This window comes from Magallana gigas, chromosome 7 (genome assembly GCF_963853765.1).
Source record: "Magallana gigas chromosome 7, xbMagGiga1.1, whole genome shotgun sequence".
Classification (NCBI taxonomy): domain Eukaryota; kingdom Metazoa; phylum Mollusca; class Bivalvia; order Ostreida; family Ostreidae; genus Magallana; species Magallana gigas.
This window is the reverse complement of record NC_088859.1, coordinates 36817406-36833444: the sequence shown is the minus strand read 5'-3', so window position 1 is coordinate 36833444 and position 16039 is coordinate 36817406. Positions and strand designations below refer to the sequence as shown.

The following is a 16039-nucleotide window of genomic DNA, read 5'->3' as shown; positions in this document are numbered from 1 at the left end:
GATAAATATTTACAGAAAAAATAAGCCTACATGTATAATGAAGAGTAGAAACATAATGTAATGCGTTACATTTCTAAACATGATCTTAAATAACAATTTTAATATTTTGAGAAGTATGGTGGGCGAATCTGTAAAGCAAGTAAAAAAATGATATAAATACCGTTATGTGACCTTGTTATCTATGTATGTTATCTCAGCCATCTCATAACCTAGTGTTGAAAATGCATCGCAAGAAGCATGAAATTTTTTTTAATCATTTATTGATGTTACTTATATAAACATATATTATATAAAAAAGACGCACCCAACTAAAACAAAAACAGGGGTCAGAAGTCAAAAGTTTTGATCACCCATATCTCAGAAAGGAAAAATATTTTGAAATGCAGTATTGAAGAAAAGATGCTCAAAATGATGTACTAAATAATATGTAATCTTCAACAAAAATTTAAACGGCCCCTATAAGGATATAAGGGATCGGCCCCTAAAACGTTCTTTCCCATATATCTCTTGTTGAACAGAATGTGTTTAGAATTATATGACCTTTCATTTGATATTAAGACAAAGAGGCTGACCCCTTAAATTAGGGGACCAGAGGCTCATTTCGTAAAGGGTCGTACGTCCAGACTTATCGCTGCGCCGGTGTAAATAAGGGACTATTTCGAATATTTGCGTTTCAGTAAAGAGCGCATCTTTACGTCCGACTATTAAGCCAAACTTTTACGTCCACTCTTAGGTAGGCGTAAGTTCGGACGTAAACATAAGTAAGCATATATATTATGAAACGACAATTGTATTTTATCACTAATGCGATTTAAGTTAAATGTATTGTCACATTCAGATCGGTGTGATTGGTACCGTGTTTGTCGCATATTTCTGGGTAAATCCTAGAGAACATTGATAAATTAATAAAATTCTATAAATTGAATTGTTTATTTGAATGAGGGAAAACAATGTTTGACATAAGTATGTAAATACAATGTTTGACATACAAGTATGTAAGAAGAGACATAGATGTTTACACGTATACAGATACATGTAGCAGTAAATAAGGTTTTCTTTCTTTTGGTTTGGATGAACAACGTAAAATATTAACCATATTTTTTATTTGCTAACAAAAAAAAATGTTCATATCATGATAAAAATTATGATTACTTTCCTACCATTATTTACTTTGGTATAAAGGAACAAATGCCTCCATTGAATTGAATGATTACAACACAACAATACATATGTACAAGCACTACGCAATGACAATTTTTTCAAATGAGAGGAATCATTTCTGATTTTACTTCTGAAATCATTGACAAGAATGGTCATAAGGTGAACACAATATCTAAATTGTACATTGTTTCATAAACATTTTCAACAAATGAAAAGGAATGAATAAATTCAAAGCAAGTCCAAATCTACTAATACTGTTCAACATAATGATCCAATAAAAAAACCTAGTAAATATCATGTAAATAAATATAATATAGTGAGTTTGATACCCTGCTTAATTGTCTATTATACTAAGATAAGATGCCCTTATAATCTGATGCTCTCATTTGTTCAGTAACCTTAAATCTAGTTTTGGTACAACCTAGCTATATGACAAAGATGCAGCTGACTTCAGTAGTCAGTGACTCAAAGTACATCAACCCTCTGTGCACTTATATATGTTGCTTCCAAGATAATAAGTTTCTTAAAGAAATCTACAGTATAACTGAAATACGCACACACTTATGAAATTTTCCCCCTAACAATTCATTAACCCCAGGGAGAATTACATGTAACTCTTTTACCAGGTCAATGTACAATAATTTACCTTTTATTTTAATGCAAAAAATATGCCATTCTTTATTTGCCTAACATTTATACTAATGATATTTAGAACAAACCTAGTTGTTATAAACAATACACTGAGATGGATAAATGTACATGTGTACATACATGTATATACAAAAAATTAATACAAGCGGTTCAATCTCAAACTTTAACCATGCAAGTTTACAACACCACAAGCAATACACTATTTGTTTTAACAATTTTCAAACACACAAAAATTGAAACATTGGTATTAATATTTGAGCCATGTTTATACATGTATGTGCAGCATATAGTTTTATTTTGGGTATATCAAATATCAAATGTGTAAAGTTGTAGCACTTTGTGCTTGTAAATAAATAAACATAAAATACATAAAATATAAATATATCCAACTATACTTGTATATGGCTCTCTACATCATCAAAAGTGGAGATTATTAACTATAACAAGTAATATCTAACTCCTCCATGATCTATAATTGCCAACAACATTTCCTTTTAAATGAAACAAAATATTCTTAACAAAGCTTGAAAAATCACAAAATCAACATGCAAACAACTAATGCATAAACTTTAAGTTTATAAACAGGTAATGTTCTTTGATCTTATTTAAAAAATGATGATAAAATAAATTTTTTCTTGTTCAAGTATATATGACAAATGGGAGATACTATACAGATCACTATGACTTTTAATGTTCAATGAACTTAACGAATCTCATCATACAAAGGATCTTTATCTATGGTTGATAATTCTGTTTCACTCTCACTGTTTACTTGCAGGGTGGCTCTTGGACTCATGTAACCCTCTTCATCCACTTCAAACCTTTCCTGACTGTTAATGTAGGTGGAGTCGCTCGATAGTGTGCTACCAGGCTCCATTGTTCCCTCATGGAGATTCTCTGCACTATTGGCATACAATGGAAGTGGCATTGGTTGACGATCCACTCCCAAATTGGATGGCTTGCTTGGATCCTTCACTCGGCTGGCCTCCATCATGCGATTGGTCTCCTTGGCTTTGTTCCCAGTGTTCATATCGACATAATGATTTTCCATCACCTCAGCTGGACTCTTACTGTCTGCTGGCATGGCTACATAGGTGACATTGTTCAGTTTTTTAAGATCACTCTCCTCTGCGACTCCTCCGCAGCAAACGTCGTCCTGGTTATCCTCCGAATCAGCTGCCCGAGGCACGGGAATATCTAAAACAGTGCCACTGAAGCAATTCACCCCATGGTTAACCTGTTTGTTCACTTCCTCATAAAGACGATTCATTTCATTAGTGTCCATGTACACATTGCTGGCAGCATTTCCATCTTGTCCACTCTGAGATACTCTGGAGTAGGATAGATTTTGGAACTGCACAGATAGATCCTCAAATTTATTCCGTCTTCTTCTACAAATTGATAAAGGATTCAAAGATATATATGAATAACAAAGTAGTTATTTACCTTCTAATCATCTTCAAACTTTGAGACTAATGAAATACCCTAAAATAAGCAATATCTCTTAGTTGCAAATTCATTACAACATATCATTGAAAAGAGGTGGAAATGTATGTTCCATAAATCAATAATTTGATTGACAAAAATATGCAACCCACCTGAAAACATGTTGAACTCTAAAAATTGCATATTTTTATAAAATATATCAACACTAACAGAATGTATATGTCTGCAAGAGAATGTCTGTCAGCAAAAGATAGATAATATAAAACTCTTAAACATGTACAGGATAGATAGATTACATGTATTACCTTCTTATGAGAAGAGTTCCAACAGCCACGATTAAAATCAGAATCGCTCCTCCAACAATTATTCCAGCAAGAATTCCTGCAATATAGTTATAAAGTTAATCAGTACATGTATATTCAATACCTTCAATGAGATAGTTTAAAAATACAATATTAATAATTCATACATGTATGTACGGTATGCATTTCATACATTAATTTGCACTTCGAACAGTTTTAAAAAAAAAAAATTAACTTTTTGATGTTTTATATTTTTCTTACCAGTGTCTTTGTTGGAATTATCTGCCCCTGACTCACCACCCACAACAGAATTACTGACAGATCCCTCTCCTTGGTTCAACTTGTCTGAAATATAAAACCCAGAAATAAGCATCCTACTATAGAAATGAAGCTGCATATTCATCAAATCAAGATCACAACCAATACCTATGTAACAGATGTGTTTAAAAAATATTTATTTTTTTGTATCATTTTCAATGTAGAAAGTATTAGATTAAGATAAAAAGTCACAGCCGTGACGGGGTGTCGAACCGCGTACCTATCGTGTGTTAATCGGGTGACTTACCCACTAGCCTATGTGTCGCACTGCTTATATGAGTTTTTTTAAAGATAGTCCTTTAGTCAATGGATGTTTTCATATAAATATTATTTCGATATTTTTCACGCTAAACAAATTAAGATAGTTGTTTTATTGGATAAACCTCCGATTACTTATATTTTTCATTAATATATAAATCATTTTTAGATTTTTTGGTAATATAAGATTTTCTTTGTTCTAAAACTTCCGGTCGCTAACTTACAGCCATTTGAAAATTGCTCTCGACCGGGACACATCATTTGAATGTAAGTAAGAATACAATTGAAATTTTATGTCTGTATGTATGTATAACATGATTAGTTGTTAGAATAGCTTATACCTTTATATATGAATTATTTAGGAATGAATTTAGAAGATATAGTTATTTTTATTGTATCACATAACATAAACCGGTTTGATCAATTTGTCAGATTTATAGAATAACATAAAAAGGATTATTTAGGATTATTTATTTATTATTAATATGATACTTAAGAGTATATATGCACGTGGATATTGCATTTTATTTTTGAATTTTAGAAATATTTATGGTGTTAGTACAATACGATATTATTTATTAACAGGTGTATGTAGCCTACCTACATTGTATTGCTACTTATAAGGAGTAACTGTACGCTCTGTCCCACCCTTACTTAGGGTATGTATAAATTATCATTTGTACTAGCATATTATATTTGATAACTACCGTAAACTATGTCCATATTTATTTGATAATTTCAGTAGTATGGTACATAATACTTACATGAATAAGTAGAGAGAAAGAATTATATTTAAATGTTTGCATCTATTTAATTCTTGTTTAAAGTAGTCCGAGTATCGCACTACGTCATAATACGGATTTTACAATATTGGTTCGACTTTTACAAAGCGTTTTTGATACCCGGTATTGATTTTGCACTACATCGCTGTTGTAAACAATGGCAATAATAAGCAATTAGAACGGTAATATATGTATTATTTGAGATATAGAAATGATTACTGTTGAGAAACTCGATTCTGTTAAAGTAAAATGAAAAACGAAGTTTCTGATTAACCAGGATCTCAGGTATGCTTATATCTTCTTTGTTTTGACCCCCCCCCCCCCCCCCCCCCCCCCGAATTTTTCTTTTTCTTTTACTAAAACCGGTTTAACTTTAGAGACAGAAGCTATTTCGAATTTAATCAATCGTCAATTAATTAATGTTTAAATGATATCTAACATTGTTGACAGATCTAGGCAGAAAACTGTAGCAAAACATGATTTTTACGAATTTTTTCGTCAGGGTCTACTTGGTTTAGAGCTTATAGCATGAAAAGTAATCCGTCAACATATAATTTATTTTACCAAATCTTTTTTCTAAGATGTCAATCTATAGAATAAACACCATGAATTTAAGTTTGAGTCCATAAAATAGTAAAAAAATTACCAAACGCGATACTAGCATTGCATTTTTTGTATTCTATTTTGATACATCAGGTCCATAAAGCGTACTTACTTACAAAAATTTGCGCAAAATTATTGATGAGATATGGCTTAAATAAATATTTATACTCTATTTTATATGTTCAGTTCTAATTTTCCCAAAATTGGTAATTATTTTTAGGAAAAACGGACGTCTGTCAAATTTCATAATTGTCAATAATTTTCACAAGGGGGTAAACCCGTCTGAGAGGTGATAACAAACAAACTAGCATGTAAACATACATATTTTCTTTTGTATATGTATCGCTAGAATGTATATTTATCATATAAAGCTAAGCATTTAATGATTGAGCCCATTTAGTGCCGAGTATAGGACTACCTTAATACGAATATATTTTAACAGATAATTTTATACTTACCTAAATTTACGTGCTTATAAATGAAATGTTATATTACGACATGTATAATTACAGTTGAGTAATTATTTATATCATGTATTTGTAGGAACGACACATTTATATATTATATACTGGAATAAAGCGGAATCTCAAAAGTCTGGTTGTTTACACCTATATCAAACATAATGATATGAATTTTCAATTTCATTTACACACACACAGTCTATATACATATATACATGTATATATGTACTGGTATATTTAAATAATAATTATAAATTGTACATGTATATAATTTCTTTTTTCATTGTTCATTAAATATCTTTATATCAAATTTCTGTAAATTATTCTAAAGCTCTAATACGCCTGTTTCAAAATATCACCCAATAGGGCCAAAATAAAATAACAGTTTATTTAGAATTGCCTCCTTCATCATTGAAATACCCTCGCTGATAAAATTTAATGGCAAAAAGTAAAGAACTTCCTTTAATTTTTCATGATACAATGTCTACCAGCAAGTTCATTCGTTAAAATAATTTTTTTTAATTGGGTTTAATGAGAGAAAAGAAGTATAAACAGTTCCTCGATCTGTTTATAGAGTTTTTTCATTTTTTATTAATTTTTAATCAAGCAAGCTTCTAATTTGAAAAAAAAAAATTCCCCCGCCCTCCTCCCTAGTCTGAAAACCCCAAGGCGGCAATTCCAAAATAAACTTAAGGATGGCCTAGGGTAAAAACATTATTTGTCACATATTGATAAACAGACTTCTTCATTACTTAGAGTTACCATGTACATGTTCTATTTCTGTCTCGGATATTGATACATTTCAAACCCTAGAGCAGTAACTTGATAACTTCAGATAATGCTTATCTTGCCCTCTTCAAAACCTTCCTTTGTCTTCCAATACTGATATTTACAAACAATCAAACCCTAAGTTCAAGTAAACTATAACAAATTAATCTGTGATTCTACTGCTGTGATTTGATCATATCATTAAACATTTTAACAATTGGTCAGAAACATGCAGTTACGAGTCCTGGTCTATTAGTTATTCATCATATTCACAACCTTTTTGTATTCTTGAAATGCTAAACTTCCATTTAAATACAAAATATCAGAAATATGGCACGGTGACTTTTAGTGCAAAATATTATATAGGCTTGAATCATATAAAGCTATTAATACATGTAAGTGGTTTGCCATCAAATTACTTTGACTGCAAAACGTTCCAATGGAAAACAATTCTAAGAAAACTAATGCATCATTTGATAGTATTTTAGTTACATAGAAGATTTATGTTTTGATTTAATCATGATTACCATCTAAGTTTCCAGTTTATTTACAAATTTTGCATGCACTGTAATTCAAAACTGACATGTCTGTAAAGAATTAGTTTATCATGCTTTGCATCAGCTCAATGCTTATGTATGAGAGTGGGAGGGTTTATCTTACAGTAATCAAGGTCACTAGAAATTGTCAGAGCTGCAGCCCCTCCTAAAAATGTGTGGGAGTTTTGTTATGAAAATCTTTCATGGCCTATATTAAACACTGGAAAACACCGGTGACCCTGTCGTCTTTCAGTAAATGAAAACACCCTGTCTACCAAACATTTAAGCAATACAAAAATATCATTAATGTTTTGTAATTTTTATTGCATTGTACTTGGGACTTGAAAATCTGAAATATTTATCATGGTGATTTAAGTGCAGAACATATAATGAACCATTTTGATATGATAAAGCAGCCCAGAAGTTAAAAAATTCTTTCAATACAACTTTGTCCTCTGATTTATCATCCAATATATAATTAATAAACAAATGACGCTTGGGAACCTACATAACACTTGATATCCTACCGTACAGTGTACATGTATTTTTTATATTAAAACCAAAACTCTTCACTCTTCCAAGTCAACTACTGTTGGTCAATATTATCAAAAACTTGACAGTTAACAAAACATTTCCCTGAAAAATGTAAACATATACAAATTACATTCTAGAACATCAAACAACCACCAATATAAAGTGCAGTCACCTGCATGTTAGAATTGTTGTAAGTGATATAAAACCAGTGTGCTATCACAAAAGCACACAAAAATGTACAACAAACATAGCGGTCTACTAGCTAAATCATGTAAATCACACTATATATATAGGGGTTTCAGTATGAACATCTATGTGTATTTACATGCATCCATACTATTAGTAAAATAGACTCCATAAAATCTATGAAAAATTAAAACAATTTTTCAACTTATTTAATTGTGTGCACTGTGCAGATTGAAAGTTCGGTCTTGGTAGAATATACATGTATTATACGTAATGCCAGTATGTAGAAAAGTATTATATTAATACCAGTACTTTAAAGGTAAAAATTGAAAAGTAACATGCATGCAAATCGATTTTCAGACAATATGCTAACCAATACTCAGTTTGGTAGCTTTTCATTTTTAAAAAAGTGTATGGATACCAGGGTATGTCATTGATAAATTAACCAACAAAATGCATTTATGATCATGCATATATGAAAAGTAGATATAAAATATTTGCAAAATAATCAAGATACATTAATGTACGTAGTATAGTTTGACCTGCAATTGCAGTTGGTACATAATGTCTTCATGCCATAAACATGCTATATTCATCACACCATAAATTAACAGAAAGCTTTTTGGGGGGCAGGGAATTTTAAACTCACTATCTGTGAGTCTTCACAAAATGTTCATTATTACCTGCAATAAAGTCCGCCTTTTGAAACTTAATGAGTTCAGGCTCAATCTTTTCATCAGTCATAAGAACACTTGTTGTAGAAGTGGAACTAACTGTAGTAGTACTTGTACTAGTGGTTGTACTAGGGAGAGGTGTAACCGTTGTAGTGGTAGTGGTACTAGTGGTGGTGGTTGGTGGCACCTTACCTAATAGGGGTCAAAAGTCAAGGTTACATAGCTCAAAAATTATATTTTACTTCTTTAAATCTTTTCTTTACAGAATTTTCAAATAAAATGATTTTTTTTTAAAAACTTTAATAAAATTTGGGAGAATAAAGTCTGATACAATATTAAAGAGTACATTTAAGTTTGAGTAATAGATATTATATATATATATATATATCTTCAAGTAAAAAGCTATCAGTAAGGATTTTTTTTCTGAATTAGAGACACACAATTGCATCCATGGAGAGGTAAGCATACGAGTGCACATGCCCATTGGCATGGAGCGGTATTTAGGGCACATTATTAGCAATGTAATCTAGATAGAAGCTGATATACAACAAAGCAATTATTGCAGTACACTGTGATGAGGCAATTCTTGTCTTAATACAAAAACACCAGGCACATCTACACATGTACATGTGTCTAGGGATATACCTCAGTCTATAAAATTATGAACAACACTCAATACTGGTCATTAAATACATTAAGCCTATTCAAGATAATCATCTATATGCCAGAAAAAAGGTCTAGCATAAAAAAATATACATTTATTTAAGTGACACAAAAATCGCAAAATGTTTCTATAAACATAAATGTTTTAAAACATACTAAACAATCCACTTTTATTAATATAGTTCATGTACTAGCTATCAGGTCAATCCAAAATAAGTAGACTTTAATTTACACATCATAATTTTGCATTATCGTGATTATACATGTACAAAGAATAAACATGTTTAGTTGATCATGTTGATAATTTTATATATCCTTATGAAAAGGAATAAAACCAAATAATACATATATATATAAATAAAAATGGGAATTAATATGACATTATAACAGAGGGGGCTTTCTTTATATAGAAATCACTGACAAAAGACAAATAGTACATGTATTAGTTAATTAAAAGGAGCTTATAAAGATGATGTCACAGGAAATAAAAAAGAACCAAGAAGTGGTTACATTTAAAAATGGATTCAAATAAGGAAAACATCCATACAAACTGTAAATTATGTATGAAGTATGTCAAATGTTCTTGGAAATTTGTATATCAATGGCAATTATTTTAGGGCTGGTAGACACTAGGTACATCCGATGGTAATTAAATTGCTTGAAAATAATATGATTCATTGTATTTGATACATGATGGAGAAATAATAAATAAGATCATCAGGGTTTCAAAATTTTTTGTACCATGAAACAAAGTCAAATGAAAAAGAAGAAGAACCACCTTACATTTAATTTTCTAACAATGTGAGTAAACTGGATGTCAAATGGTTTATCAAGACAATAATCACAATAGATTATTAAGTGTGAAATATAATTAAAAGATGATTTTTTTTTCCAAATATGTCAACTGGATGTTATATTTCAGATGTTTCTGTGTTTTTGTAGTGACAATATATAATGCTTATAAATTGGGTAACACAGTTACGTGTACCTGTTAATTAATCAACTGGTCAGAATGAAATTCGAATTCTTTTATCAATGAGTTTAATGTTTGTGCATGAAATAAGGTGTTGGTTCTGACTTTCAAGAAAATTATATGACTAAGAGGTACAGTGTCATCAGTACTGAACTTGTTTTCCAAGAGCAATTATGTTTTAGAATTAAACTTCACTTAATAAGAAAAACATCTGAATAACTTAATTTGAGAGCTCGGTTTGGATTTTTTTTACTAAAAACTTACTGAATATATAAAATTTTACAGGCATTTAAAAGATATTTCTACATACATGAGACTTATTTATGAAAATGATATAGATTTTCAGTCAACAAGATACATCATTACTTTCATTTGCCAATGAGAAGTGATCTTTCTGAGAAAGGTTACTAAACGGTTCACTGTACTGGTTATAATTCAAAAGTTCACTTTAATGGTTAGACAGAAACACGTACTTTAAAAAAACCACAACATCATGAACATAATTTTACTTGAAACTATACCATCAAAGTCTCGCATTTAAACCTTGCAGTTATAAAGGAAACAATACTTGACTTTAGAGTGCTAGTTTCATATGGTGACAAAGCTCAAATATTTATCTTATGATTTTAACAGTGTCAAACACTTCAAAATATACACACGTTTTATAAAAATATTCTGGACTACCACATGTAGTACTGTAACAATTCTCTCCTACACAACTCAATTACAAAATTTCTGTGCATTGCCAAGTAGATTGGAAATAAAAGGCATCCTACAACACATCTTAAAAGTTTCTGAATTGCGATGTAACAAACGATGAATACAAAATAATGGTACGTTGACATTTCACTGACCTCTATTATTTGTCTAAAGAGAATTGATTAGATATAAAGTTATTACACAATTATGACACCATCACTGAAAGAACTCTACTATGGATTCTGCGTATGAATCACTAATAGCTGTTTGGCATACCCAATCAATAACAAACGAGCTGAACGTAAAACATCATGAGTGAGGTCAGGCGAATTGTGAAATCCCAGAGTGAGGAATCGGCTCTGTGAGCCAGCCAATACATAATGACTTTATCATGCAATGTAGGCGTTTTTGAGTCGCTTGGCTTAGTAAGTCAAATGTGAAATGTGAATCAGAAAGTCAATGAAATTCTGTACTGATTGAGAAGAGTTGGCCAATTTATGTAGTTATTTGTCGTAAAAACCTTGATGCTTATCAAAGCTACTGTTTGTTAATTACACTTGACTAAATTGTGCTACAACAATATAAAATTTCTTCATATAAACCTTAATGAATAGAGTCAATACAATACTTAACATGTATATCCAATAAATTTTATGAAACCAAGAGACTAATTTAAAGTATAATAATACAGTGAAGGTGAAATTTATAAATTTGTACAAAAATCATGAAGTTTGATTGATTTATTTGTTCATGCAAACTTTAACTTCATTATTAGACAATCAATAATCATACATGTATAAAAAAAAAAATATGGCATATTTTTTTTGAGAATCTTAAAATTACAGATGTTGTTTTGGCAAGTGATTACAAGCCTTTTTCTTTCCAAATGCAAAACAAGACCTGCTGAGCTGAGAAAATATGAGAGAGGTCAAAATGAAGCCATGGGAATAAAATATAGCTAATTTAATGGAATATTATGATGTCTATAGCCATGAACCCACCTCCAAAGACATATGGTGAACAAGGTCGGAACATCTGTGCAAGAACATGTACCAGAATATGTTATCAACACAAGCTTTCAAGATGCGGGGGCAACTCAATAATGCGTAAAACATCAACATGTCAATACCAATCTCGGAACACTTAACACACATTCCATAAATTTTGTACTTGCACTATATCTGGAACAAAAAATTCTCTTTACTGAATACAATTGACAATTTAAAGTATTTCAAAAAATAGTTTAGTAGGCAAATACAAATAACTTACAGACATTCTGCATTACTCTAGTGCTTTTCCTATAACTTTCCCAACAAAAAAAGTTTGAATAATTAAAGCAACAAGAGCAATGCCAATTAAAGCAGCCATTCAATCAGTTTATGGCAAACTTTTGATCTTATTAAACATATTAAATGGATACTGTCAGTGCTTGTCTAGAATATACGTTAGTTGTGTTTCATAGCAGCTATTTACAAGGTGTAAAATGTGCAACATGTTAATAAAAAATCAAATTAGTGCTGGGACAAAGGATTTTTGGAATGGAATACCACATTCACGCAACAACAATCAAAGTTACATATTATATATTATAATATATACATATGCTGCAATGGTTTACTTACGATACTGGCAGATAAACTTGTAGGTGAAAAAGAATGAGGAATCGCAGTGATAATCATGCCATCTCCATCCATCCCCCCGCCTCATTAATGCACAGTCCTCTAACGATATTCCAGCTGTGGTACTGGGTTGTCCAGGGGCCCAATAGCCCCAGGTAAGTTTCTCTCCTAAAATAGAAGCCATACTTGCATATTTACAAATAGATATATATATTATATATATATGTATTAAGTATTCAGATCATGTAAATACTTTTTGATATATCATTCTGCAGATCAATCATTTTGACCAAGTAAGGTTATAAATGACATCTTAATCCAAGGGTTCAAATGACATTGTTCTGTGAACAACATGAACATCACACTGCTGAGTTTTTATAATGAATGCTTACTATCCTTGTAATCTAAATATATGTTCAAATAACATGACAATAGCAGTGGTGATGAGTGACAACATGTGTATACTTTAACAAAAACTGAACCATTTGACACAGTCCTATGTCATAATATTAAGCCTATTTTATGAGAGATTACGATTGGTGTCCCTATTATGAATTAACATTTATAAAGGGTAGCAATTAAATATCAAAAGTTAAACAAAAAAGAATTTTAATTCAAGAGTATCTGGTTACAAATTTTTAACAATCGAAATAATTCCAACATTACCAGTTGTCCATTCCCATCCCCTTCCATTTCGATCATGAGCTCCGATCCACACTCCATTATTTCGCCATCTCAAGACAGAATTCATTGTGTGGATGACAAAGTTCATCTTTTCCTGGTTTTTTATCATGATGAGCTCTCCTTCCCATGACCAGCAATGTTGTTGAGCATCTACCCATGTTTTCTCAGTGTTGATAAAAATGTAGCACATATCACCATGCTCTGTCTTGTACTCCCCAACTCGTTTGAAGACACTGGGGCACCTGTCTAAAGAACCTGCTAAAGAGCCTGTAAAACCACAGAAAAGCTTTTCATTAAAATATTTTATTGAGCAATGCAGACCTAAACTGAGGTATTACAGTCAAACTTTGTTATCTCGAACTAGATGGGACAGTTTAAAAAACTTCGGGATATCTGAGTAATCAAGATACCAAGGGTAAACTACATAAAAGATAAGTTATTAGGACTTACAAATCACTTTGACATATCCAATGTATTTGAGATATCAGTGTTCGAGATATTGAAATTCAACTGTATAGTCCAAGACCCTGTGTGCTTATATTCTTGTAGAGACAATAATATTTGCTTAACGTTAGCTAAATAAATGTAAATAGATAATCGTGGCATCCCTAGATGGGATGTATTCTGGAAATTGTCTATCACAAACTGTTCAGATATGTGACATATACCTCAAGCTCTTGAAGTTGAATTAGGTTTCATTTTTTAGATTTAAGGGGAATGTTTGTGGTTTACCTATAGCCTACACTGATAGCTTTAAAAAAAACATTTTAAGTATTTAACAACATTACGTCAACATGTTTTAAGCTATTGTCTGATTGTGTTTACCCGTTACCACAGGTGTGTCACTTTTAAATTTTACCTGAACTTTCTGTTTAACACGATTCCAGACAATACTTATAAAGTACTTCCAGTTTCATTTCTACAGTTTTAATTGGTCTACTGCAGTAACAAATATTTAGTTTTCCAGTTATTAACGTAAAAAAGGCCTAATTTTTTTTATCCATGAACATAATTCAACAGGTCAAGATTATTCATTTAACATTTTGAAAATCTTGTTTTAAAAAATGTCCCATAGTATAAATATAAATTATCTAAATGTACGGTTATCGTTACGTTATGATTAACATTTCTCAAGAGATTAGAAAACCATTTACATTTATTTAATCATCAAAAAAACTATACTCACCATATAAGAAAGCTATCCATAAGATGATACAGTGTCCCGCCGATGGTAACATCATGAATCTGTCTGTGTTACACTAGCTACAGTAAACAATCGCAAATAAGCTGTTGATCACTCCATAGGCCCTACCTATTTACATTTTTACAAGTAGCAGCGCCCCCTATAAAAATCAAAGTACTGCGAATACAAGTGGACGGAAAGGGCGGATCATAAGAGGAGAAAGATGCATATATATACTTATCCTTCCTTCTTCACTCATATACGAAACCAAAAATCTCTATTTTATTTTTATGTAACGTACGTACGTTAACGTCAGTCGCTACCAGTGGTTCATCCCCATTCCTTAGCTGCAGGTTTGTAGCTCCCGGTCTGAAAAAATTTGGATGGACGTACTATTCGTCTATCCGAATTCTTTCAGACCGGGAGCTACACTACAGACAATGCAGCTACCCCATTCCTATATTTTACACCCAGTATAGTATATATATAGTTTCTATTTCTATCTCATTCTGGTCGTATCATGAGCTCCGATCCACCAGGGACGTCAGTCCCTGGATTCACATACCTGCATGAGTCCATTATTTTGCGATTCGAAAAAAATTCGGAGCATATTTTTTAAAGTTATGTATCCATCAAATTTGATATTGTACGTCAGTTATAGTTGCATGTCTTGAAGAATATATGTTTGAGTCCCAAGCATTCTGAGTGAACTTTTCATGACTTCAAGATGATCACAGCACGCGCTTAACGCTTGTCGGTTTGATTATTGTAAGCATAAAATCTAGGTAATTTTAACTATATTCTAAACGGTTTGCCTTTTCATATGTAAATTTAAGTAATAAAATGCAATGGTACAAAGTTCACCGGGATGTTGATACATGACCAAACCCAAAAGGGCTTCACAGGAATGGTCACGTGACCAATCAAGTTCATATCTCGATTAACTTTTTAATTTGCTGTTTATTTCCCAAGTTTACGTTACGTTTCCAACTTTTTATACCAATAATTGACCAGAGACTGCCTAGAGAGTATACAACCACTCTTTTTAGTGTGTCTCTTCTGACAGGTGAGTTATTTACCTTTAAAAATTAATATCCCATAGGAAAGTTATAATTTTAATAGGAGAAATAATTTTCCTACAGAAAATATTGAAAATCTCATAGGATTTTGTAAAAATGCTATGGGATTTATATTTCCTACAGGAGAAATTTATTTCCTGCAGGAATTTGATTCAGACAGGTTGTTTACCCATAGGAATTAAAATTTTCCAATCGGATTTTAAAATCCAGTAGGAGTTTTCTTCAAATCCTATCGGAATTCAAATTCCTATAGGAAGTTCTTTTATTCCGGTAGGAAATTTCAAATATCCTAAAGAAAGTTAGTTTTTCCTAAGAAAAGAATTATTTTCCTAAAGGAATTTATTTTGTAGAAGTAAATATTTCATCTGTCAGGTGAGATGCATCAATAACAAAGGTGGTTATAGACTCTTTAAGCAATGGTCTATCATATGGCATACTAGAAATTGAATTTTTCGATAT

General features: G+C 31.3%; 1 protein-coding gene across 5 annotated transcripts; it reads right to left on the bottom strand.

Annotated features, from left to right (window-relative positions):
* Nucleotides 1-911: 911 nt before the first annotated feature.
* LOC105345549 (hypothetical protein) lies at nt 912-14664 on the bottom strand. 5 transcript variants are annotated; one of them, XM_066065330.1, is made up of 8 exons: nt 14505-14664; nt 13301-13585; nt 12638-12802; nt 8835-8872; nt 8690-8786; nt 3822-3905; nt 3564-3639; nt 912-3203 (listed from the first exon to the last, which is right to left on the bottom strand). In XM_066065330.1, the coding sequence occupies exons 1-8, from the start codon at nt 14557-14559 to the stop codon at nt 2516-2518; spliced, it is 1488 nt and encodes a 495-aa protein (XP_065921402.1). In that variant the 5' UTR covers nt 14560-14664; the 3' UTR covers nt 912-2515. The 5 variants fall into 5 exon arrangements, with proteins under 5 accessions (XP_065921402.1, XP_011452032.3, XP_011452033.3 ...); XM_011453730.4 differs by having other exon boundaries at nt 8690-8872; XM_011453731.4 differs by lacking the exons at nt 8690-8786; nt 8835-8872.
* Between the last annotated feature and the right edge of the window lie 1375 nt (nt 14665-16039).

Bases quoted from the DNA above. Each gene is read 5' to 3' on its own strand.
- LOC105345549 (XM_011453730.4), bottom strand. From the start codon at position 14,559: ATGATGTTACCATCGGCGGGACACTGTATCATCTTATGGATAGCTTTC. The intron at 13,586-14,504 runs GTGAGTATAGTT...GTGGTTTTACAG, and splicing joins ATGGATAGCTTTCTTATATG to GCTCTTTAGCAGGTTCTTTA. The intron at 3,204-3,563 runs GTAATACATGTA...ATCAATTTGTAG, and splicing joins GGAACTCTTCTCATAAGAAG to AAGAAGACGGAATAAATTTG.